The sequence below is a fragment of the Hippocampus comes genome, unplaced genomic scaffold, assembly GCF_001891065.2.
Source record: "Hippocampus comes isolate QL1 unplaced genomic scaffold, H_comes_QL1_v1.1 scaffold13, whole genome shotgun sequence".
NCBI lineage: Eukaryota > Metazoa > Chordata > Actinopteri > Syngnathiformes > Syngnathidae > Hippocampus > Hippocampus comes.
Window position 1 is genome coordinate 160,496 of NW_017805532.1, and position 26,545 is coordinate 187,040.

General features: G+C 43.0%; 1 protein-coding gene and 1 long non-coding RNA gene across 14 annotated transcripts in view; one reads left to right on the forward strand and one right to left on the reverse strand.

Annotated features, from left to right (window-relative positions):
- Positions 1-26,545, reverse strand: part of aopep (aminopeptidase O (putative)) — an 88,259-nt gene that overhangs the window by 41,685 nt on the left and 20,029 nt on the right. For 3 of the 13 annotated variants that reach the window (XM_019878041.1, XM_019878039.1, XM_019878047.1), the window contains 8 exons: positions 24,774-24,987; positions 23,820-23,926; positions 18,150-18,252; positions 16,930-17,037; positions 16,400-16,443; positions 12,278-12,338; positions 7,622-7,684; positions 6,657-6,737 (listed from right to left, as the gene is read on the reverse strand). In XM_019878041.1, the coding sequence (XP_019733600.1) occupies positions 6,657-6,737; positions 7,622-7,684; positions 12,278-12,338; positions 16,400-16,443; positions 16,930-17,037; positions 18,150-18,252; positions 23,820-23,926; positions 24,774-24,987 (781 nt within the window). Of the gene's footprint in view, positions 1-6,652; positions 6,738-7,366; positions 7,476-7,621; positions 7,737-12,277; positions 12,339-12,359; positions 14,131-16,399; positions 16,444-16,929; positions 17,038-18,149; positions 18,253-23,819; positions 23,927-24,773; positions 24,988-26,545 lie in introns of those variants that run through there. The other 10 variants (XM_019878048.1, XM_019878050.1, XM_019878043.1 and 7 more) reach the window with 10 other exon arrangements.
- Positions 19,519-23,875, forward strand: LOC109520672 (uncharacterized). The gene is made up of 3 exons (XR_002169215.1): positions 19,519-21,434; positions 21,515-21,568; positions 23,789-23,875. It is a non-coding gene; the product is annotated as an uncharacterized LOC109520672 (long non-coding RNA).

A 26,545-nucleotide genomic window follows, 5' to 3' on the forward strand; every position in this document is an offset into this window, starting at 1 on the left:
GATCTGTGTGGGGGGGGGGGGGGGAATGGATTCCATTGAGCATGCCGGTGTACGTTGTTATTGTGTCTTGAAGTTTTAGTTCAAAGACACAATCGACAGCTTGTATGCACCCTGCGTCTGTGATATTCTCTAAAATTGTAACATTACGTCACGAAGCACAAATAGGAATAGTGTTTTCAAGCATATTGGCATACGTCAAAAATGAGAGTTTTGGTGATTCAACACCATTTAAAAAAACTATTTCTATAGCTGTGACACAAGTAAAATTTAGCCAACATCTGCGAGAATTTATAAAACAGAGTAAAATACGGTTTCATTAGAAAGGACTGAGGATATTGCAAAAATAAAAATCCGATGTTTGCATAACTGTCGATCTGAAAAATAGTGAGGACTGATTGGGCCATGGAAGAACCTGTAAAAATTTGACACATGCCAGGACTTTTTCCTGAGCCGAGTATAAAACTGAGGCTTGGATGGTGTACAATTTTGGCTTTAGTGGAAGTTTGAGTCTACGGAGTGCTTTGCTGACATAATGAATGATTCGGACAAAGTGGCACTCCCTCTCGTTATGATGCATCTATAGTTGAAGCCTCGGCAGGCCTTCATAGCCCACAATGTTCTCGCACAAAAAAGCAACAGAATGCGTGCACCTTTTCGCATTTATTGCCATTTCATCCATCGACGGAATTACATTAACCTTTCACCTGGGGTCAGTCCATTCCACTTTCTGTCCATCAAAGAGTTCTTTCACAGGTCCTGCTTGGGAAAACCCATACAGAAGGCTACTACACAATAGGACACAATCTACTCTCAGCCTTTGTTTATTTACGAGATTTCCATCAAGTATGCCTTTCTGAGTCCACTTTCATCTCAAAAAAACAGAACTAATGTTCAAAATACAGCCTGACCTCTCAGCTATATCGTGTGTGATGTGTGTGAAATTGAAGGGGTGTGGTGTGCATTAGTAGACTGAGCTGATCGCTCAGTCGATCTGATGACGGAGTAATGTACAAACACACAGACACACAGAGAGCATATACTACTCTTCTGACCATTTCCCATCCTGCTGTGATGAAGCCTGTCCGGGAACAGCCTGCCGTTTCCCCGAAGGTTCCTAACGCTCTCCACCTGCATCATTTCTGATTCATTGCCAATAAATGCCACAGACGGAGCACCAAAGAGAAAGGGAACGGGTGATGAAAGGCTAAGGCGGCAATATAAACCAAGAGACATTGATGGGAAAACAGAGACGAAGGAAAAACGCATGTGTGACGGATCTCTTCAACACCAGAGTTGCCAGAAATAATGCTTTGACAGAAGTACGCTTCTTCAAACTGTGAAACTGTTCAATATAAAGAAAAGGCAACTGGAAGGTGAAACCGGAAGGATTAGTCGTGAGGCATTTTGGGTAATTTGAAGATGTTCAATTGATCCTCCGTTAGCAGAACATTTTTTTGTGTTGATATCATTATTCTCTCTGCTTTCACTGGTGGATTCATGTTTGAATACGCTACTTAACATGTTCACATCCTGCTGTATATCCTAAACGTGAAATTAAAAATTGCACATAATTTTGAAATCTACCAGCACTCCACTGCACCTACTCCAGCCTAATTTAAATCATGCAGAACTCTCAAGTCCCTAAGCATTATCACATATCTTTACAGAGGAAGTCAACTACAACATTTTCATAACAATATGTTCAATGCAGCCCCACTTGTCTAAACAAAACATCCTGATTAATATTTTGTTTGTGGAATATGAGTTTAGCAGTATAATCCACATGTTTTTGTCCATCTCGGGGGTCAGCCATGTTTGGTTGTTGCCTGAGCCCTGAGCAACTGTGATGTCATTTTTAGTCGAGTGAAAAGTGGGAAAATAGCTGCCGCCTGAGATGGACAAAAACAGGTGGATATTGCTGCTTAACTCATATATCCACAAACAATATGAATAAGAATGTCGTGTTTAGACTCGTGGAGGTGAATAGAACATATTACTGGAAAGAATTTTGGGGGGTTGACTTCCCCTTTAACCATTTATAGAACTTGACACAGGGTCGAAAGACCAGCAAAGTCCACTCTGTTTCCACAAACACTGAATAAGCCGCTCTTATAATGAGCAGAAAAACAGCGGCATGCTTTCATAGCATCCCATTGAGTCAACTGAGAAGGGGCAGATTGCAGTGGAGGTGCAAATGAAGTGATGGCCACATTTTGCTTTCCTGCAGTCACTGTCAACATTGACTATCATACTGCACTTGTTTTTTTCCATGCACAACATAAGTTTGCAAATTTAATTGGACAACTGGAAAGGTTTAATAAATTGTCTCGGGAGGAATGTCAAGAATCCAGCGTTACGCCATCTACCAAATATGTTGAAGTCTAAGAGTAAATATTGTCTTGATCCAAACCTTATTGCAGCACGCTGATGGTGTAGGTACACTCGCCTGACTTGTGTGCGGCCAGCGTGGGATCGGTTCCCACTCGGTGGCGGTATGAACGTGGGTGTGAGTTCACGGAGGTCGCTTATAGTTGTTCACCATAAAGCTTGGAGGGTAATGTTCCACACCGATCAAGAAACGCTTCAGGCATGTTACATGTAATCAATCCAGATGATCTTGTGATTATTGAAAAGGCCCACGGGGAAGTCCAGGTGAAACACTTGATCAATTTTCCATCTCGCAAGCGCAATTTTCAAAGAGAGCTTATCAATGTCAGAGAAGTCCTATTAGGTGTTCCCAGCTTTTTGCTGCTTCAAGGTTTCCTGTGCTGACGGACAGGGGCAGACAGCCGCCTCATTATGTCGACCACAGAGGAAAACGAGAGCAAAATGAGGCCCATTACCACGCAGCCATGACTAATATTCCACTATGGACTTCCCAGCACACCGGACACATGCATGTTGTCCACATGTGTACACGCTCGTTAGATGAGAGAAAGAAAAGTAGCAGTCAGACATGAAGATTAGGCGGAAAAATCAATAACATTACTGCAGAACCACGTAGGAAGGCGAGGGGGAAGTCGGTAATAAACTTGGACTTTATTGGAATGACCAGAACTTTGGGGGCTCAGCAGGGGGTGTCTGGCTCTTTCCATCTCTTGAGTGTGTGCATGTGTGTTGTATTCCCTAATCATCCATCAGGTCATTAGTCGCAAATGCTGCCTGAGCTCCGGGTGAATGCTCACCACAAGACGTTACACCTCCCTCAAGGCCTTCTCTTTCTCAACACCCCCTACTTCTGACATCACCAGGCCCGTTATGGAGTGTGCTGCATTCTTCAAATGCTCACTCCATTTATATAATTATCATATCAGGGCTTCAAACCACATACCCTTTCATGATGTCATTTTCCAGAACAATCTTTACCTTCCACTAAGCGATGTCTAGTCGGTATCGACACATCCCGTTCGCTACATCGGATACTGTGCAATAGTTTGTTACGAACCTCCAATAACAAAATGGCGAAGTCAGAATTGTAACCTAAGGACCCCGTGTGTCTATCTGTTTATCAAAATACATCTATTACAGTGATTCTTCACCACTGTGCCACGGGAAATTATCCAATTTCACCGAATTGGTCCATCCCACCCCCACAACTACAAATAATGTATGTACCTTTGTTCAGCTATTGATGCCAGCATAGCGACAGGCTAAGCAATTAAGTTCTCTCCCACTAGATGGCAGAAGGTGCAATTAACCTGTGCATCAACCTGTTGTCAATCATCCAACAGAGCTTTGCGTTCAACTCAACAGGTCCACATTTCCCAATGAGTAAGAACATTTGTGATGGTCATCGTTTTAAGACACTTTAGTGTGACAACTCAGTTTGGTGGCGTGTCATGAGATGTTTCCAATGTAAAATATGTGCCTCTGATCAATAAAGGCTGAGAAATATTGACCATGACCATCAGCACTTATTTTCATCGTTTTCTCCTACCTGTTGCGACCACTTTTCTCTCCTCTGACCATTGTGTTGTCAATAACATTGAAACAACAAGCTGGTGGGAAGAGATGCAGAGAGGAAGGGGGCCAAGGTGAAATTAGACTATTAGCGTTTGAAGTACATAAAGGAGTACTATAAAGTACACCTGGTCCATCCACGGGGCAATCTGCACACACATCAACAAAGGGAGGAGCGAGCCTGGACGCAGGCGAGGGTGGTGAATGGAGAAGGGAGGTAAAAAAGGTGGCGGTGGAGGGGTCACGTCGTGTTTCCTTTCACCGTGGCTTTTATGGTGTAACTTCAAACGCTGACCTCCCCCTCCCTTGCGCTCCTCGCTCCATCCGTCCAGCTAGTCATCCCCTCCCTCACGCTTTCTCACTATTGTGTACAGCCAAGTACACAGCAATTGGCTATTCTTTCATGAGGTGGATTATGGTACCCCCCCTCCCCCTTTTCACTCCATCTACCCCTCTCTCGACCTACGACAGGTCCTTTTGCTGCCACTTTTGGAAGTAAGTGTGTTGTGCGCGAGTGTGCGCCTTGTAAATATATCAGACGGTAGTTTCAGGTGCTTGAAAGGGGGGTGGGGGTTGCTCTACAGGCATGTGCGTGCCCATGGATAAAAGAAAGGAAAAGAGTGCACTAATCTAGATCTCGAAAAGAAATCATGTCTGGGCTTGAGTATGCTGTGGATTGCAGGTACGTGCACAACTATGTTTTAAATAGATACACAACTATAAAGCCGGAACGTTACCGTGGCTTTTGGTTGTGTGGTACCATGCTGCCCCTCGCAGTTAAATCTGGGTACGATGACAAATACTGGGTTAGGGGGAGGAGCCTCACGACAGTCGGAGATATGGTTAATATCGATAACGTGATAGGGTTTTCTATCTTAAACGAGATCGGTTGTACTGACTCGTCGACGTCACTAAACCACAATGACATTTCAAGCATGATGTTGACTGTTTGCTAATTATGCGTTTTGGGGTTGAGAAAGAAAGAGCCAGAGCCACTAGCAGCAACAGATGAGTGCGCTGTATGAAATTAGTCCGTCACTTTCACTGATTTAAATGGTCTTTAATTTCTGACTGTGCAGCGTTGTCAAGTGAGGAAGAACCACTCAAGTGCAAAAAGCCAGACTTAAAGCAGAATTTTTAGGCCCACCCTATCAAAATGGAAGGAGAGTGAGGAATAATTCCACCGCACACGAACACATCTGCGAATACTGTATATGCAAACACCGCAAATTCCCACAATGCAGAACCTATTGCTGGGGTGGGTCCAGAATGAGAAAAGGTTTACTGTTTGGCGATGTTGTGCAAATGTTAACTGGCTGTCCCAGCAGCAAGCACACCGAGTGAAATGATTTTTTTTTTTCTCTAGATGGAAATACCATCCGTGACAGCTCTCGTGATTAACATGTATGTTCTGTGTAAATTTGGGGCATGAACTGTCCATTGTCAGTAAATATAGATTAGTGCACGGAAAAAATATCAATGATGACATCCACTGGACTTTCATCACATTACTGTCTTGTTGAAGAAGAAAAAAACAATCTGAAGTCGTGCAACCGCTGTTACGCATGCAGTGCGTTGTGTTGTGTTGGGTATTTGGAGCACGGTGTAAAACGTTTGTGCAATGGTGCACATTTTACATATTAGAAATAAAATCTTGAAATTCCTAATCTAGAAAAGTGAATGAAAAGTGTAAGCGAGCACCTTTCTGATGTTTCCCCTGTCACGTGTGGGGTTCTCTCACATTTGAAAAAACGGTTAAGATTGGTATGTGTGTACACCATTTTACAAATAATGCACTAGGTTGACCTTGAGTCTTACAGCTTGAGTCCACTCATTTCACATAATTTCCCGTGCGTATATATTCTTCCTTCTCGCCGAAGAAAAAGCGTGTGCATCTAGGGCCCCGTGTGAGCTGGTTGGTACATGACAGCAGTTCTCAAAATTCTGATGTTTGTGTGACTTATGGGGCATATTTTTGCTGACTTGACAGGATCTACTGCATCATAATAAATGCCCTGACTCCTGCACAAAATAATAAATAAATAAATAAAAACATGGTTTGTCAAGTGCTCCATACGGTCCAGAAGCACATGGAGGGTGATATATAAACGGCACGCTACTCTGGCTAATGACTCCAGGCCCCCTGTGTGGCACTCCTATCAGTGTGTGTCCATTAATGATGCAGCGTATGTGCGCATGTTTGTGTGTCAATTAGTGGGTGGAAGGGATTAGCCATCCCTGGGGATCTCTAATTAACCACACACACACACACACACACACACACACACACACACACACACACACACACACAGTTGTATGATTATCTTTTTTTTTTTGAGGGGGGTGGGGTATTATTTCAGGGGGTGACATACAGGCCCCGCTATGACAAGAAGTACTGAAGCACATGAGACAGAACCTTCACTGGCAGAATGTCATGGCCAAATTGCGTCCAGTCTCCCCCCTCCCCCTCCCCCATACATAAACACACTGACCATGACCACATGCAGACTGAGTGGCATGTGATGTATACAAGTGCTTAACAGGTTAAATATGTGGGCAGAGGACACCACACGAACATAGCCAAGTGAGTCTATCCCCAACACAAACAAAAGCGACATTTCACAATTAAAAAAAAAAAAAGAATGCAAAAGAGCCAAGTTAAAGTTGTGTTCATGACAGAATCAGTTGCTGCTTACCTCTTTGTAGTTCACCTTGGGCGCCGATTGCTTCCGCTTTCTGCCCTTCCCTTGATGACTGAGGAGAATCCATTTTGCAACCTGCGGGAGAGAGCATGAGGCGGGTGTGTGGTGGAGGGGGAGTGGGGGGGGGGCGCAAAGAGAAGAAGGAGGGAAATGAGGGGCGTAATGAGGTGGTGAAAAACACCCAAAAAGTAGCGTTGAGTGAGCTATGAGAAGCGGGGTAGGGTGAAAAAATAAAAGGGAGAGGTGAGGGAGACAGTGAATTCACAACACTTAACCTGCGCATGACGTCGCTGGAGTGGAAAGTCACACTGGGATTTATTTGAGAGAGTCGCTCAGTGAGCCACTGGCCTTGACTTAACATACAGTGCGCAATCTCTCTCTCACTCCTTTTGGCTCGCTCTCTTTTTTGGAGACACATTAATTCCAACCTCTCAGCGCTCCGTCACGCTCCATATATAATCCAGACAAACAGACGACTGAGACAAAAGAGTTAATAGCGAAAGTACAGCCCTGGAGCTCACGCAAAACGAAACTGCACTACACAGTCTGTCTTGAATGTTCACTTTTCGCTGCGGCTTCAGCGGGAATCATTCTCAAATATCTGCCACAAATGGTGAAGTTAGCAGAGTGTGTGTGTGTGTGTGTGTGTGTGTGTGTGTGTGTGTGTGTGTGTGTGTGTGTGTGTGTGTGTGTGTGTTTGGGGAGGGGGTCATTTGAGAACCGCATGTGGGCGCTTTCTGGGGAATGCGATAGGAGGCACGGACTGAAAAGCAAAGCAACAGATGCACAAGCGGTAGGCGCTCCTCTGGGAGACTGAAAGAAAACGAGAGGTGAAGATGAAATATCCTATCAGACACAGAGAAACAGAAGACTGAAAAACCGGGAAACAGTGGCAGAGAGTGCGGGCAATGGGGGGGAAACAGTTGAAAGTGGAAGAAAAGGGGAAAATAAAGACTTACCTCCTGCTTCACTTCCTCCACTAGCTTCGCCTCAGACCATAGAGCGCTCCTTTCGTGCAGCCACTGGACGAGAGTGGAGAAGAAGAGCTGTGAGTGATCGGGACAGAGTGGAATGCTGTGCAGAGAGAAAGAGAGAGTGAGAGAGGGAAGGGGGGGGGGAGCAGGAAGGGGAGGGAGGAGGGGAGGGTAAGGAAGGTGGGAGTGCAATCGCTCGCTTCTTGGACGGAAACTCGCGACTTGACTCTTTGGAGGAGGAAGTGGATGAAAGGCGATATCTGACATCAGAAGGAATGATCGCATCAACCTCCAACCGCCCAACAAACACACACGCACACACATGTATAAACAAGCACCAACACACACCACTCACTTTCTAACCTAATTAAGGCTTTCAGCAGAACTGATGCCAGAGTGATGTGGACCCCACATCAACACACAATTTGGAGCACTCACAGCCCACAACTCCACTAAGGCTTAAACCCGCAAAAATCAATGAGTGAACCTCTGTGATCTCTCCTTTTATTTATAAAGAGGAATGTATTGCATTCGCGAAACAATAAATTAGTCGTGTAAACTGGATGGGGTTTGATGTTATTTGATAGCTTCTATTTTACATTGAAGTTGTACCGAAAGGGCATGTTTTCTTTCAAATATACTGTTCGTGGTTAATTTCATGCAACCCGGATGTAATTCATCAAGACAAATATTTATCATCAATATTTGGATCGTCAAATAATTTTACACAGAAATAATTTTCAACATCGCTCATTATTTTCGATATTTTCAATAACAACAGAAACATTGTAAAATGTTTTTAATGTATACTGAATGAATGTCACTATGTTCTAATGCACGGGTGTCAAAAGTACAACCCGCATACCAGAACCGGCCCATCAAGATTCAATCTGGCCCATAGGGATAGAGAATATATCAAGTGCTTTTTTTCTTCGATAAAGGTAAATTATTATTATACCGATTATTCGAAATTCGAAATTTCAGTAGGATATCCGAATACCACAAAATTTGACAGCTGTTCCACCCCAGTCCTTCGACACAAATTTCTGTCCTGGTATCGTATGTACAACATGGCTAAAGCCAGTACCTCTAAATAACTCAAAAATACGAATGGAATGTAATTGGGAGAATGATTGTTTAGGACTCGGGACTTGGTTCCCAAGCAGAAGTGGTAATCTTCCCCCCCAACAAAAAGTTGAGGGCGAGTACAGCAGTTAATGTGAAAATAATCCTTGTCACGATGCCTGTGCAAGCTGTGACAAACCCACGGCAATGAAAACAAAACTGGTATGGCAGAGGTAATCAAAAATGCTGCCTTACAATGTAGGACAGCCCTGACACGCGTACGTTTCCACAAACGCCCGGTTGTGATTCAGCCTGTAGTATCTTCATTGGCCACTTCTAAAGTTCAATACCATGAGTGCATGCCTCAGTGTATATGACACAAAGCTACTCCAGCAGAAATAGCGTGGCAGGCAAACATGGAGAGCGGCTCAGAAAGGAAGTTGTCAGAGTGGGCTGCGGAGAAGCCAGTGAGTGCTGAGGCAGTAAATTGGCATTGTGTAACGGGATACCGCACATAGCTCTTTTTGCAGCCTTGATCCCTGCTGCCATTCCACGAATAGCAAGGCTTTTGTCTACCTCTCTGCGAGTCCCCCCCGGCTACCCCCCACCACCACTGTCTGTGTAGTGTCTCCTCCAGTCAATCAATATTATCTGGATTTACCCCTCTCAGCCTTCATCTCATCTTGCTCACCTCACTTTAACCTAATTTATTTTTAAACTATGAAATGACAATTGCTTGATGCCAAATAGTTCCAAGATGTGTCGCAAAGAAGATTCACGTTTTTAGATGCCCTTGCATGTGGGAAATGAAAGGCACAGTTTGCGATGCTCTTTTCGGCCATTGATTAAACGCCGGAAACATAGGCAAACTCAATGAGCATACACAAGCGGGAGCTGCTGTGAGCCACGGCTCACACCCAGACAGTAACACTCAGAAATGACTTTGGGCGTCACATGGCACTCCACCATGGCCCACCTCTTAAAGGCACATCCATGTTCACAGACACTATGAATTTCCTATGCACTGAAGCTTGGAGTTTGTTTGTTTTGTATTTGCAATGTGTTTAAACTTATTCACTCCCAAAGGCGTTTTTAAACGTCTTTTCAGACTTGGTCCAGAATTAGCTGGTACTGAATGAGTTAAATATGTTGAAATATATTTTTCAACAAGTTTAAATGTGTTGAAGGTGTGTAGGAAGGGTAAAACTACCAAAAACTTAAATGGTCCCGCCATATGGCGGATTCTCAGTGAGTCCGGAAAACATATTTCCTGCAACAGACGGGGGTTCAACGTTTGTTATTTTATTTCAAACTCCAGTTTCGTTGGACATGAATTTGAATATACCAATATTGTTTAATATGGTTCCTGAAATGTGGCCGCAGCTGTTGTGAAAACACAATATAAATAAATGTTTTGTCCGAATAGCTGGCACCTTCATGCCAGCATTATGTCATCTACATTCAAATTTCTAAGGCTATTAAAATCATTTTGTTACATCAACCAGTTATACAGTAAGGAGTGGGAAAACAAAAAAAATAAAAATACAAGTATGAAATGGCGAACGTTGGCTGAACGAGCAGCCCTTGTGAATCGTGGGCCATATCTTTATTTAAACAAAGTACTGTACCTCAGCCTACATGCATCCTCCCAAAGAGACTGCTTAGTCATCCGTTGATGTGATCAAAATAAGTCGGAATTTATCTTTCCATTCCCGTTCTCTGGCTGAGGGACAGCTAAATGTCATTGTTTAATATTTCCTGCCTTTCCGCAACTCAGGACCCTGTGGAGAACCCCGTGGACGCAGAGCAAACATGAGCGAGTCAGAAAATGGTTTTCCTTCCCACTACCCCCATTCTTTCTTTTAAGGAAGTTTGTGCCCTGTGTATACAAAATACACAAGCGTGTGCATTTGTAAAAGGTTTGGATCGATGGGGCTGTTCTGATTAGGCGGTGACTGGCACATCAAACACAAGAAAGAAGTTCTCCGCTGCGGGCCAATCAGATACGACATAACAGAAGTCTGCTTCCCCCAGCCCTCCGAACCTGAGGGCTCCTGTTACATCTGCAAAATAAAGGCTCCCACCCAGACGGCGACACAAACATGCATACACTGCTGATTTAGATGAGTCATCATGTAGGAGGGAAAAAAAGACAATTGAACACGCGGCAACAAGGATTGATTGTGGCAGTGACAAAGCCCAAAATGACGCTAATTAAAGAATGATCACACATCATTTTGAAGCGTCCTCGCTAATGTAAGAGAAGCATTTCATTTGAACGATCATCAAAGTCAAAACCCGAACTGTTTCTGATTGAGACCACAGGCAGTGTGATTTAAATGACGGTCCAATGGAACCGTGTGTGACTTCATTTGTTGTTGATGAATGGAGCCCCTCACTCCCACGTTGATTCGCAGACAAGGATGATTGATATCTGCAATATTCACCCCATGTGTGATGATGTCACAGGCCCCGGCAAACACAAAATGGCCATCATATAGTAAATAAAAGAGAACAAGAATTGGTCCGCTGATTGATCAAAATAAAAGAGGTTTAGGATTACCTTGAGTATAATAAAATAATAATAAAATATAATATAACCACATAACCCATTGAACGTTTCATTTGGTGCAATTGAGGGCGATCCAATACAAGAGCTGTGTTGAAAATGTTACCTTCAAAGAGGAACTCAACCCCAAAAAATGTTTACAATAATATGTTCTATGCAGCCCCACTAAACACGGCACTGTGGTTAATATCGCGTTTGTAGAATTAGTTGAGAAGTAAAATCCACCGTTTTTTTGTTCATCATAGGGGGCTGCTATTTTGCCACTTGTTGTGGACTGAAAACTACATCGCAGTTGCTCAAGGCTCAGGTATCAACCAATCACGGCTGAGCTTCAGAAAACAGGGGAAGCAGAAAATTGAGTGTCGTAAATTCCATGTTTCATACTTTCTTTGTTTTTTACGTGCAAATGCAAATTGAACGATGCACAAAGGCTTTCGCTTGCATTTGCCATGTATTGCAAACAATTAGATAATATTACAAACAAAACTGAACTATAGAGTGAACTTTAGCATCAGGACGTCGACGAAGCCTATTTCTTTTTGCATTCTTTTTGCCCTTCAATTTCCTCTCGGCTCTTGTCAATTTTGATTTGCTTCTTCTGCATTATACTTTGTCCCGTCTATCACGTTACAATTAAAATGAAAACAAAACTTTTTTTTTTTTTTTTTGCTTGTTGCCATACAAATAGTTTGTGTATGCGGAATGAATAAATAAAGAAATAAAGAAATAACTCATTCATTGGCTGCTACCTGTTTAGTGTAGGCTGGGATTATAAGGCTTGGCATGCATTTGCCATGCATCGCAATGAATGCTTAATAAGACGCATGTGACTTGCTGCTTCTCATTTAATTGGAAAAAGCAAGAACATAAGTGGAGTGATTTATGTGAGCCAACAGTGAAACATTACATGTGTGTTGCAGACACAGCCCAGCCGCAATGATCCATTTCAAAGTTGGACGTATGAACACTAAAATGAACCGTTAAGAAGCAAGAAAAGAAAACCTCACCTTGGGAACTCCTGGTCGATCCAGCCAATCGGCATAAATAGTGTCGAGGGTTAGGCCTTTTCTACAACACAATGGCATGAGTGTTAGTATTTTCCCTATTATTATTGAGGCAATGACTGTTATTGCCCAATGAAGTCAAGGCTCTGGGAATATATTCCTCGGTTACCAGCAGAACTGGAGTTTGCGCCACCACCTTAAACAAAACGTGGGGCGCACCCACAGAGGCATGTCGAAACAATGAGGTGAATTTGAATGTAGGCCGGCAGAGTAAACAGGAGATGCGTGCGGCCTAGAAAGTCACGGCACACATGCTGTGACCCCAATGCTTCATAAACAGAAACATGCATGCAAAAATTCCAAGAGTGTTTATAATTCAGCAAGCATACAAAGTACACACCAAGGATCATGGTAAATGCGACATATTTCCACATCGTTATTCCTGGTCTGGGCTTGAAGGGAATTTCCACACTTGGCTAAACTGACTCATCCATAGCACATTAATGTGTGTGGGTGAAGCCATGAAACAACTTATTTTCTAATCAAACTTTTCTGTTGAACCTTTGGAGTTGAAAATAAACACATATTGAGTCAATATTAACAAATGTCTATTTTCTCTGTAAATGAATGAGACAATGCTGCGCTATTTTTAACCAAATCCTATCCAAAAAAAAAAAAAAATCATGAAATTGAAAGCACACTTCCTTGCGAGATCCTTAAGAATGTGTCCTATTGCGATGGCAGATCTTCACCCCACGGATTTTCGATTGGATTTAGGTCAGGACTCTGGCTGAGTCACTCCAAAACATACATTTTTGCCTAATAAAGTAATTATTTGGTAATTATTATGCTGAAAGGTGAAATTCCTTTCAATATCATCTATCTAGCAGACATCTGAAGGTGTAGGACAAAAAGTGACTGCTGTTTGGAAGTGACTTGGAAGTCTGGTCTTCTAACCTTGACTAATGCCTTAGTTATCTACATTTTGGTGAAGAGGAAGAAAAAAAAAACCCAAATGATGATAATGTCACAAATTTTCACCGTTAATGGCCAGTCCTTGTGAGCAGCACATGGTGCAAGGTTGTCGCTTACTGCGGACATGCAGTTAGTTATTCACGAGTTCTGCTGAACATTTCTGAAAAATGTCCCCGATGTTTAGGCTCAGTGGGGGTGAGACAACTCGTGCCATAGCCTGGCGGACAATCTGCGCTGTTCCATCATCTCTGACGCCAGCAGCGGCCGTGGTGTCTCGTAATTGTAGGCTTGGGGTTAGCTTAACTAGCAGCTGAGTATTCTTTGAAGTATTTTCATGGATGTATGCTAGTGGTGCAAGAAAAGAAAAAAAACACCAGAAGAGATGCAATCTTTTGAGTTTTGTTGTTGAATAGTGGAAGCTTATCTTGATAAAAAAAATGTCAATGTAGATGAGTATGAGGGAACAATCGTTTCCACCTCCAACCACATTGGATTATTCATGGAAATTTAGAATAAAAGGATCCAAAAATAGAAACCACTAATGTAAGACAGAAACTCCATTCTCACTGCAACACAGACATAAGGCAGCATGTCCACCCTGACATAAACATTTACAGTTTCTAACTTAAGGCTTCCTCCCTCAAATTATTGCCATACTTCAACAGAGTGTCCATGAAAAAAATAAATGCCTGATACTCTTCAGTTGCTTAAAAAAAAAAAAAAAACGCTGAGGCCTACAATTTAAGGAAATCCTGGATGTGTTGAAAACAGCTGCAGAATATCAAGGATGAATACCAGTAGGATGGTAAACCAGTGGTTAGCACATTGACCTCACAATTCGGAGGTTCTGCGTTTGAGTTGCTGTCCTTTCATAAAAGACTCTAAAGTGTAAAAAAAAAAAGTGTAAATGTCAGTGTTCATGCTTGTCTGGTGACCAGTCCAGGGTGTGCACTGTCTTTGGCTCAAAGTCAATCAGGAGAGGTCCCAGCTCACATGTGATCCTAATGTGGATCAGCAGTGTAGTGAGTGGATGAAAACAAATGATTCTTGATGAATGGACTGCATTCCCTGTCGCAATCAGTGACTTATTTTAATGTGCATGTTTACCCCCCCCCACTTCATTTTATGTTCTGCTCTTTGTTTTTTATGTTGGGATGGTTTAGTGGCGTACTCCGCAGGGAATGGCTGTAACATGAATGCAGCGAGTGCCCACTCACATCCTCCAATGTGGCTCTCCGAGTGTGTTTACTGGAAGAAGCATCAGACCTAAATATTGACCATCTCCAACTTCCTTAGCTTAATTCAATAAATTTCTCCTCATCAGGCAGGCACATGGGAGAGAGACAAAAAAAAAAAAAAAACCCAAGAACAACAATTCTGAAAGCAGACAGAATGTTGCCGAAGGCCGGAGAGGCGAGCGCCACGAGGAGACGGATGCAAGTAAGCGGGGCCTGACGAGGAAGAGGGAGACGGACAGTGGGAGAGGTTAATGAGGCAATCATGAGAAATAGAGAATTGAGTGATTAAGCCAGTGCCGGAGAGGAGGCTGAAAATTAGAGAGGAGGAGAGCGGGAGGAGCGCTTGTCCTTTTACACTTCAGTTAATACTGGAGTGGATGAGACTTGTGCTTACAAGGATTGATGTTGGGGCCCAGCCGTCACTGAGCAGAATCGATGAGAATCAAGGCCAAATCCGTCCAGACTCTCCTGATACTAAGTTCTGCTCCAAATCATAACAATTTAAGTTGCTCAGGACAATGCATATCAACACACCTGCACCACAATACATGAGCTCAATAGAAATGCATGCATTTGGATAATGGTCCGTTTTGATTGACACCGCCAAATTGGGCATTTATTTATTTATTTTACTGGGTCACCAAAAATACAATTCTGCCAACTATTTTATTGATCATCACGCAGGGCAAAGCCCTTCTGATTTATTCAACAATCCACTCACTATCGCGCTTGTCTTCAGCCTAAGCCAGAGCTGCCTTTGCCCAAGTGGAGGCAGAGTACACCCTGGAGTGGTCATCAGCCAATCGCCGGGCACAGAAATTGACACAAACACAAACACACACACACACACACATTCAGATCCACAGACAATTTAGGGTCATCAAATCACTTAAAATGTATAAAGTAGGAGGAAGTCCTGGGACCCGGGGAAAAGCCACGCAGCAAAGGAAGAAACTCCAAATACTACACAGGAAGGCTGGATTCAAGATTAAGAGTTGAATCTCAAACCTCAGAACTGTGAGGCAAACATCCTAACCCCTCATACACCACTTGTTGATTTAACCTAACAGAAATTCCTTGTCTGTTTTCCATCCATCAATCCTTTTTCTAGTGCGCTTGTCCTCATTAGGGTAGCAGGTGAGCTGCAACCTATTCCTACTTTGGGCAAGAGACCACACCCTGGATTGGTCGCCAGACAGGAGCAGAGCACATTTACAGGTGTATTGCAATAAATAAAAATGTAATGGCAACATTTATTCAAAGATCGAATACTCATTATGTTGAGTCACGACAAATACTTGACCATTTGTTGATTTATTTTTCATAATGTTGATGATTATGCCTCGTTACAGTTAAGAAAAACCGCACATTCACCATGTGAACTAATTACACTATTGTGTAATCAATATTGCATAAATAATTTGACATTTCAATGATTTTCTTCTGTTCTTGAACCGCACCATTACCCACACTCACACCAATTAAGTCTTCAACCCACCTAACACGCATTGTTTTGAAACACCTACAGAGTTCCCAGAGAGCACACATGCAAACTTGGGGAGAACACGCAAGTCAAGATCCAAACCCCGAGTCTCAGAACTGTGAGGCACACATGCTAACTAGGTCAATGCGCTGGCCCCCGTGTCTGTATGTAATGTATATATCGATTATATTTTCATCCATTTTGGGTCCTGGGAAGGAATCACACTTCCATTTGGGGTCTGACAAAGTTTGAGAAATAGACATTGTTCAGGTGTGACCTAATTGGAGCCGATGAGGACACATTTCACCAACGCCAGAACTCTGCCAACCAGTACTTAAGCCCAGCCAGGACACATAAAGCCTTGTGTCTCTGAGTCAATTATTCATGAAACGAAGTATTGCCCATAAGTACTTTGAGCACAGTACATACCTCGCAAGGTCAGGAAAGGTGGAAAGCAGCATTTGCAGGAAATCCTGTCAAACAATGATCAATAGAAAGGGAGGCATTAGGGGAGGTGCGTAAGAGAGTGTGTAAGACCTTAGTTAGGTGTTTGATGCCAAACTGTTTAGATAAGATACATTACTTAGCGAGACGACAACAGCAGCCAGGTGGAATGTATCACATGTACATACACACACACGCACACAGGCATTCACACAGGTGTGGTACCTCAGACACCAGTCGGATAAATACACGCTGCTAGGCTGATGTGTGGTCATCAATTTGGGGTGGGTGGTGGGGGGGGGGACTATTGTAACACAGTGGCAGTCAAGCTTAGAACGCATCAGCATCCAATTAATTTATGGAAATAACATAGCGCCTGGGAGGCCGGGTCACATTAAACGGTTCAAATCGGAGCCGAGATTTGATTAACAAGCGCGGAGGAAGCTGCGAGCCACCATGAAGATTCCCAATTAACGCCATCGAGTGGAAATTAGGTCCTTAAACTGGAGGCTCACCTGAGATAAAATGAGTTGCCCGTGGTATTTCTTCACAAATAATCTGAAGAAGTGAATAAATTGTTGCTCTCCCACTTGACTCGCCAAGAACATGAGGAGGAAGTAGCCCTATAAGAGATGGGACAAGCAAATAACACAGAATTATCGGTAAGGTTCGCTCTGGAATCATTCAAGGACATCATCTAACAGTTATGCAAGTAGTGGTCGGGGGTTATTTATTTACTCAAGTGTAGATGTGAGAGGAGTGTATTAAGAGGGTGGTGTCTATTGTGAGGGCGCCTTAATTAGGTCAACCTGAGTTTTAAAATGAGCATCAAGCAATATTACTGCTACATTCCAGATGGTATTGAGTGAAAGTGGAGTTTAAAACAAAATGGAGAGAAACAGCAAAAAGCAAGGCATCTATTATAGCAGACATAATATAGAAGCAGTAACGGTTCTCAACGAGTGGCTTGTGGATGGCCATTTGTAAGTACGATGCATGTTTAAATTTCCAGAGGTCGAAAATCATATGTAAGCAATGTAGTGCAATAAATTAGTGGATGATAAAATGAGAAAGCAGAAGCCTCCTACAGTACGTATGGATCTTGATTCAACAAACGTGCCGTTTTTCTTTTTTCTAAGAACTGAAAAGTGATGACTTGGACTTCTTTGGAGGTTATGTAAGGTGAGGAATATTTTTGTTGTGTTTTAATCAAAAAGGCTTGAGAAAACCCCAGCTGAGGCAATAATAGCATCATGTTCATCGAGGTTAAATTGAGACAAGGGTTTAGTTTACCAAATACAGTGTTTGTTACTTGTTACACAAATCCTTCTAAATTCTCGTGAGAATAAGCCCCTGTATTTAACTCGTACTGGAAATGGCAGGACTCCTTGAAATAAATTACTTTCCACAGATGCTAAGAGAGAAATCGAACCCTGGAACCACTGAACCCACTGAAACACACTTTCCACAGATGCTAAGAGAGAAATAAATCGAACCCTGGAACCACTGAACCCACTGAAACACTGTGCTAGGCAAGAGTTCATACACCCATCTGCCAGTAAGACTTGCATTCACCAAGACGACACACAGACCAGTATAACACCAAGGCACGATAACAAAATCAAGACATATTTTTCGCAATGTGCAGTAACAGCTTGATGCTGTCATTTTTAGCGACACATTTTAGTTCCGACTAGTTTTCCAATCATTGTGTCCTATTTTCCAGTGATCTCACCTTGAGGTAGTGGACTTGCAGGAAGGATTTTTCTGGGTTGAGGGCATGTTTTACTGTGGAGGAGCCCGATTCACTGACTTGGCCTGTTTTGTCCATGTTGGGTCTGCAGAAGGAAAATCAGAGCAGACAAACACTCTACTTCACAATGAGAACGGCAACAACAACAACATGAGCGAGATAGGAATGCGTTCCAGAAATGTGTGTGGTGATGGTGGTCGTGGGTGGGGAATCACACCGTTTCTACAGAGTAAAAATACAATGTCAGCAGCATTAAATTCAACGACTCAGCTCGTCTTTTCAGTGGTTAACACCTTGCTGCCGTGCGTTGCCCGAGGCACCGTGCATTTTCATAAAAGCACGCAATACAGTGTTTATATGACCTCATAGCAAAACGCTGCTTACATTTTACTGCCCGTGACTCACCAGGGGAACAAATAACACAAGACATGCACTCCGAGAGCCCGCGGAGGAGAAGCCAATGCCGGACTTCCCTGTTACACAGATACAAATCATTCCTTGAACCCCTCCGTAAAAAGTATAAACAAACACCTACTAACCCGATAAATCCCAGACAAACAGGTGAGTGACGTGGGACGCTGTGCAATGATAGTTCCAGTTAGCCTGTATTGATCGAGCTGAGCAGATTAACTGAGTGTGCCAATAGGAAGGCCTTGAAGGATGGCCCTGCTGACAAATCGATGTGGCAGGCACCTGGCCCACCAATCAATACGCCCCCCTCATCAGCAGCTACCACTTTTCCACCTCATGACAGGGATGTCAAATAAACACACAGGCGGACGCGGGAGTCCAAAAACCATGCGCCTAAAGTCACATGGTTGCTGCACAGGAAGCCCTAAGTTTAGTCAAATGATGTCTAATTTTGCAAAAAAATAAACATGCATGACTTCATATATTGCTTAATTGTTTGTATAGAGTCGCTTTAAATGACTTTGTGACATAAGAAAAACATGACAGAAACATAGTGATGTCGTATAGTCCTCCATTTCTGAAAGACATAATAATCAATAATAACGTAAAGTGCAATTAACACTATAATATAATCTGGTAATGTTTTATTCATATTTGGTTTTCAACTCATTTAGGCAGCCAATTAGTTCTCCCCAAAATGTGTTACCTGGTTCAACAACATCACTCCGCTGATACGACTGTTGAAATTTCACAACAAGCAAATGTCGACAAATAGATTGCTACTCATCTAGGCAGCCTACAAGTTGGTACTTTATCCCCGATCGGAAGTCATTACGTCTTAAAAACATAACCCCAGTGACACAACCTAAAGTCTTAAAAACACCCCCCCCCCCAAAAAAAAACCTTTAATGTAATGTAATCTTTATTTTTCATTCGTCAAACCAATTTAGGCAGCAAATTGGTTGGGGTTTTATCACTTGCTCATCACTACAAAGGAGTGAAATATGCCTCCTACTTCAAGACTCAACAATTACATAACAACTCCAAAGTTACATCGTTGGAATTTCACGCTAAACAAAAATTGTCAAATTCATTGCGACGCCGCTGATAGGATTGATCAAATTTCACATGATTTACAAAGTTTCGAACGAACAAAAAATGACAAACTGATGTTATTCTCTTGACTTTCTATCTAGAATTGGTCTGCAGCCCGTCCAAGCAATAAAATGTTTGGGCATGACTAAAATATCGTTTTGACAAGCAAAGCATAACGCCATTCAAATTTCACGTGATCGACAAAATGAACATTTGCATTACGCCCGCCTTAACCTTGAATTGCTTCACGTTTGTATCCAATTGTCGGCCATGCACAATGAACAGAAACGTTAAGTCACATGAAGTCAATTAGGTCTGAGGGCAAGCGGAGGAGGACATGTGGGAGAAACGGAGAATGGGCGAGAGATAGGAATGTTTAGTTTGCTCGGTGGACTGAGAGAGGAAGTCATCAGCTTCCTGGAATTTCTAAATTTGTCTGGACAACTCTTGCGAGGGACTTTCATCATGCATCTGAGGGCGTTTGATTCCATGTATGCGTTTGCATCTGTCACATAAATGACACCGAGTGACCTGATTTAGGTTAAAAAAAAAAAAAAAAAATCTCAGTAATGTCGAAGCAGTGAACACATGCACTGACATGGAAAATGGCGTTGAAAGAATCGGCATGATATTTGAATCACTTATATCATAGGTTACACTTGCTGTCTGTCCACTCCCATACCCGTTGTGTCAACGTGTGTCTGCTGCTGCTGATAAGATGAAACAGACTTTTTTTTTTTTTTTGCGGTCAGCGGGATATGCACTATCCCTGGGAAATCGTACAGCAAGTGTGAGTGGAATTTATGTGGGAAGTGACTGTCAGGCAGGGGATTAAAGAACCAAAGAGCAACTGAGGAATGGGACAAATACAATGACAGAAGCTGTATTTCTGAAAGATATGCGCGGCAAACACATCGGCGGCATAACGTGGCAAGGGAAAATAAACATTTATCCATCACTGGCGTATTACACAAAAGGATCTCCACCCTTGCCACTGTCCAAATCTGGCATGTACGGACGTGTAAATCCCTGTCGCTCTTTGTCAGAGATGATTTAGTGCAGCTTTAGGAGGAATCACTGCTCGCTGCCTTGGAGAATCGTACAATAGGTCCGTGTATTTCAAAATAAATGCTTCTCTTATCTGCCTCGTAGGCCACAATGTGCGAGAGGGCGGGTGTGCGTCGGTTCTTGTGTGCGCATGGCCACACATGCACCTACCTGGGTGTGTCTGAGATTGAGCGACCAAGGGAAAGCGCGGGAGGAAATAAGGAGCTATTACTGACAGAACTTCATGTCAAAGGGACACACGCGCACAGGCACACACCCACTAACACGCACAACGCACACGCAAGAGGTTTATAGCACCGCCCGCCATATCCTGACAAATTACACTAGGTTGACTGTGGAAACCGGATAAGGTAGAGCAGTGCTCCCAGCAGCCCAGTAAATCAGCAGGGAGAATAGTGTTTGGCCTGCGCCACCCTAAATATAACTCATCTGAAAGGCACTGATAAACACTGGCCACCGGCCACCCGCTGCTGGACGAGCGGCCGTCGATTGTGACCCACTGAACTTGGACAGCGCAACCTGACATTTCGCCTTTGTGAGCATCGAACTGCTCGTGGATCTCGCGGCGCTTCCCATTCTCTGCCCCTCACGGCATTCTGTTCAACCTTTCCTCTGCGCATTGTGATAGCTGCCGTGTGTATTTGTGTTGTGTTGCCACGCAGTCGCGATGTGGACACAGTGAATGGGAAGACGGTACGAGAGGCAGAATCAATGGGTGACATGTTGTCTCTCTCCCACCTTCTTGTGACCCTTGTATTCCATTCATGCCTAAGGCTGGGAAATGGCGGTGAACCTTTTGTCAGACAATCATCCGTGACATATATACGGTAAGAAAAGGGCGGGTATGCACGAGTGAATTTCTGATGGTTTTTTTTTCTTTTTTTTTTGGTGTGTTGTTTATTCAAGCCTGTCAGCTGCAGAGAAACCTAATCCTGATCCTGCTAATCACCCGCGTGTCTGTCTGTCGCATAGGGGAGTACCCTGATGAAGACGGCCAGATAGACACGACTCTAAGTTTAACCCTTCGCTCATTCGGTCGCACAATAAAACTCTCACGGAGCGGGAATGCTTGTGAACATAGCAACGCGTCGCCAAAGTTCTTTTTGATTCGCCAATACGAGAGACCACATGGGCATGGTTACCAGGGTCCCTAATAAACATCGACCCATTCGAGCTAAGACTGTTTTAAAAAGAATATATCAGGGAAAAACAAGGCACCGTTTGGATGAGGTTCAGGCCATAAGGAGCAAAAGGTGTTGTGGAAACAAAATGACACTATTATCTTGTCCGTAGCTACTTATCTTTGCTCACGGACTCAACGCAGTGGCATAAGATATACTGTTAAAAGCTATCGTCTCTTGAAGGCAGTTGTCCAACGTTATTTTGTTCAACTCAAGAAAATAACAAAAGGGAGTGATGAAGCAGCTTGTGAAAGAGAAATTTGCATACAGCGCCAAGCCTGCACCAACTTGTAAGTTTTTTTGTGTATGTTACACATAACCATCTTTGAGGGAGGACAGCAGAAATCTGAAAGCTGTGGGGACGGTTTGCAGGAGTGGAAAATGGTTGCTAACCTTTGCAATGATGCCCCAAATAGCCACTTAAAGTTGCCCTTGGTCTTTAGGCAAACACTTTCCCAAACATTCATGCATTGTCCCAAAGCATCACTACATATCGCTAAATGTCACTAATGACAGAGGCTCAGGAGACACCCTGATTATCGCCAACGTTCGGCAGAAAAGTTGACAAATCATGCCATCAGATGATGTCAATTCGTGAAACATCGGTTGCGGCTTACAAAACAACGGGGATGGACAAGTGAGTGTGAGGTGTTGAGTTCACATCTGTGTCCCGCCATTCCCTTTGCCACAGTAACCTCCTTTACATGTCAGACACCACTAATTCTTTGTCCCCCAGTGCCCATACAATTCCTCGCTTTAACAGGCAGTGTAAAAGCAGCTGATACCACTTGGTCTCTTCAATCAAACACTGCTCAGCAGAGGGTAAAATTGACAACTTAACTGTTTTCATTATGCTCAGAAAGCACATTATTTGAAGAGTGACATATCTGAAGGCAATGCCAATAAGAAGTACGATAAAAATCAATAAGAGGCTGATATGCTGCAAGAGTTGGTTAATCAAAATCGCGGGGTACAATATTCCCACCCTGCAACAATTAACATCCAGCAGAGGTTTTCCGTATGCAGCATAATCCACTGACGGCACTGAGGTTCCACCCTGGATAAAACAAACAGGTTGCGGGTCAAGACGTCACAATAGCAGCTTCTGAGTTTTTGCGTGTACGTGTGTACCTGTACGTGTGTGTCCGCACGTGCAAACATGCGTGCCCTCGTGTTAGCCGCACTAAGAGTTTCTAAAGGACATGACAGCACACTTCACCTGGATAACTTATTGTACTCTGTAGCCACCCCTGCCACACCTGCAGTTCTGGAATGCTTTTACCATAGCCACATACCGGGATGTCAGCAGACAAAGGCCGAGTTCACTCAAGAAGGTACACAAAAGTGTAAGGTTGTGTAGTTCGTCACGCCTTTCTTATTTCAATGTAAACTAAACTTTTTGCAAGTAATGAAGCGATTCAACCAGACATACAGTACATACTAGGAAGGGCGTCGAGTCAGAATTCCATAGAGAAACTGAGTCAAAACGGAGTGCACTACTTGACTGCGACCAGCAGATGCTGTTGATTCAGTCGCAACTCATTTGCGTTCCAAAGACGTACAACATGACATCAGCTAAGGCAAGTTGGGCTTAGTTCAGGCTGCGGCAAAAATCCCCCAGGCAGCTTTAGTCCGCTAAGTATGAAACAAAAAAAAACTAAAGAAACAAAAGAACATTCAGAAAGCAAGAGACTCCATTACATGTAATCTTAAGGAAAAATACTACATCGTTATCGGGGTATAACATATCCTAAATCGGGATATGAACTTTTTCTCAATTTGGGGTTTACATTGTGCTTAAAAAATGAAACTGTCATGTTCATCCACCATTTTATCAGCAACGGTTCATTTTTGTTCATGTCAAAGATGGAGATGTTCCAAGGCATGAGCGACGCACCTGAGAATTTGAAGTTCCTCTCCTGAATTTTGCAACTCGTCAGACAGTCTTCTCCACCGCAGCAGAGCCTTCAAGTTGGACAGTTCTGTCGCTTCCGGCAGAGAAAGCTGCACGGAGAAACATGTGCATGTCATGTAATATGCAGAAGTAAGTATGCATGGAGTAACGGAGGAAGCCAGATGAGATTCAGTGATTTTGTCATGATACTGTGGAAGTTTTCAGTGAGCAGAATAGGACGGATCGTAAAAATAAATAATAATAATAATAATCACAATAAAATATAAATCATCAAACATACAAATTTGCGAATGAAAACGTGGGCCTATTGTATAAACAAACAACACCACACCAGTGTGTCTGAAGGGATTGTGCTAAAGTGTTCATTATATTTAACTTTGAAAAGTGTGTTGATTTTAAGACTGGACCAAGCACACATCTCCGATACTTTATTAACTCTTTGTTGTTTTTGGCAAGCTAAAAACAAAACAGAGCAAATCTAGCACAAGGTTACTCAGAAAAGCTGTAAATGAGATGGCAAATATCTGGATCAGTCGGACCGCACAAATGCAGACTGTACCCCGCCTTGACCCCAGCAGTTGAATCCATGTGGGAATACACAGAGTATATTGTCTTCAGCTGCTGATGTTTTGATCATGTGACTGCGAAGCTATTTGAACGCAGAGCAAGGGTTGCTTGCACGAGAACAGGGAGGATAATGGAAACCTTCTGCTTGTAATTTTACCACCTGTCTTCGGAGCCAAACATCTTCCCGGAGAAAATCCATGGCAGTTAACTACGGAGCTACACGGAAAAATATGATGTTATTTCTCACTCTCCTCAAGACAGCATCGATATCGCGATTTCAACTGTGCTATCACGTGGTCTTTCCGAAATGCTGGGACAGATAAGCTACACGAAATAGCCGCTGTAAAATAGAACGAGAGTGCGCCATACTTGCTGTGCTCGGGCCCAGATAATGTCCTCGAGGTAGGTGGCGAAGCCCTCGCTGATCCATTCCTCTGTCCAGTCTCTGGCCCCGATGACCAGGCCGAACCAGGAGTGGGCAATCTCGTGGCACAGCCTGGACCCACACAAGGACAGGCTGTTTTCTCTCGGAAATGAGCTGCCAACATGCAGCACACTCTGAGACAGGAAAATGATGTGGGGGCTGGAAGGAAACAAAGGACAGTGGTAAGGGAAAGACAGTCGCAATTTGACATGAAACAAACTTAATGGTAAGTGACTGCGAGGAAAGACCAATGTGACATCACCAGGATTTTGTAGCGTCACCGCAGCACAAGTTTATTATTGGACTGAAGCAGTGGCTATCATCACATTTTCATGTCAATCCACAAAATCTATTCAGCCGTGAAATTGTATTTTGCTCGTCAAACATGAATGTGACAAATATAGTGCATTTAATGAGCAAAACGATGTGGATATGGCTACCCATAAGCATGCTTTCAAGACCTTTACGACATATTTACACTCACAACCCCCCCCCCCCCAAAGTAGTATACATTTCCTACTTTTTGCATATATTTTTCGACGGAATCCTACCGTCAGAAAAAGCCCAAGAAAAAAAAAGCAAGCTAGCACGCAAAAGGAAGACACATAATTCCAGATTAGACATTTTGATCTGATTTTACCCACTTATTGTTCCAGAAAGTTTAGACAACATTAGATTCAACAAAACAATTTCGTCTTAAGCGGCCCAGCCAAAAGGAACAGCCGAATCCATTAGAATCTCTCCAGGAGAGCAATCGCCAACCACCAGTGGGTGAAATCAATTAAATTAAATTTGCAGTTTTAAGAGGATTTTATTTGACACATGACTTCAAGGCAATGCTGTAAATTTTGTATCGAAAACATGCCCTGACTCTTTTAAGCTTTTTCAGACCCAAAGGAAAATACTCGACCGGGTAAGCTTATATTTAGAAAATGATCTGTAATTACTGCACATCCACATGTGATTTACTGGTTCGCGGGGATTGTCACAATTTCATTTGACAGGCGGCTATCGAACATATGGTTTCACTTATGATATGGTTTGAAATGAAGCGCCTCAGAAGTTCAAGTATAAACGGGATGTGCTGGCTCTGCTTACAGTTATCATGATAACATTCGGTATGTGCATAACGTTTCAAAGGAATACACAATCCGAGCATTTGCTTACATGGATCTTTTCTTTGTAAACAGCATTGGTTCTCACGAATCCAATTGCCTCATTAGCCACGAACAACAGTGAAAAATTATGAAAGTGATGGCGCAACAAAGAAAGGAAGGAAGGAATTAAGGAGCTTGTTAGCTATTACATTCTAATGTAATTTTTAGCAAATGTGAGCTAACCAACAGTTCACACACTATCCATTCTTAATGGCTTTTTGTAAAAAGATCATAAATTGGCACTGTGTAACGATCTGGTATTTGACTGCACATGAACTGGTGATTGATGTGTGTTGTGGACTTTGAAGGCTTTCAAACGTGTTCCTCAGTGAGTTCGAACCCTTTCATATGGGCTGCTCAGTTGTTGTATGACCGGTGTCAGCATTTGGGCTGCATTGCTGCTGAGTATGTCAGATTTGTTTCTAATAAGAGTTGGACTCAGCCAAGGCTGCCCCATGTCGCAGATTTTGATCATAATTGATGATTTATTTTTTAGCTGAGAATTAGCACCCTCCAATCTGTGGCCACGGTCCGGTCCGCAGTCGGAAAAAGGGAGGAGT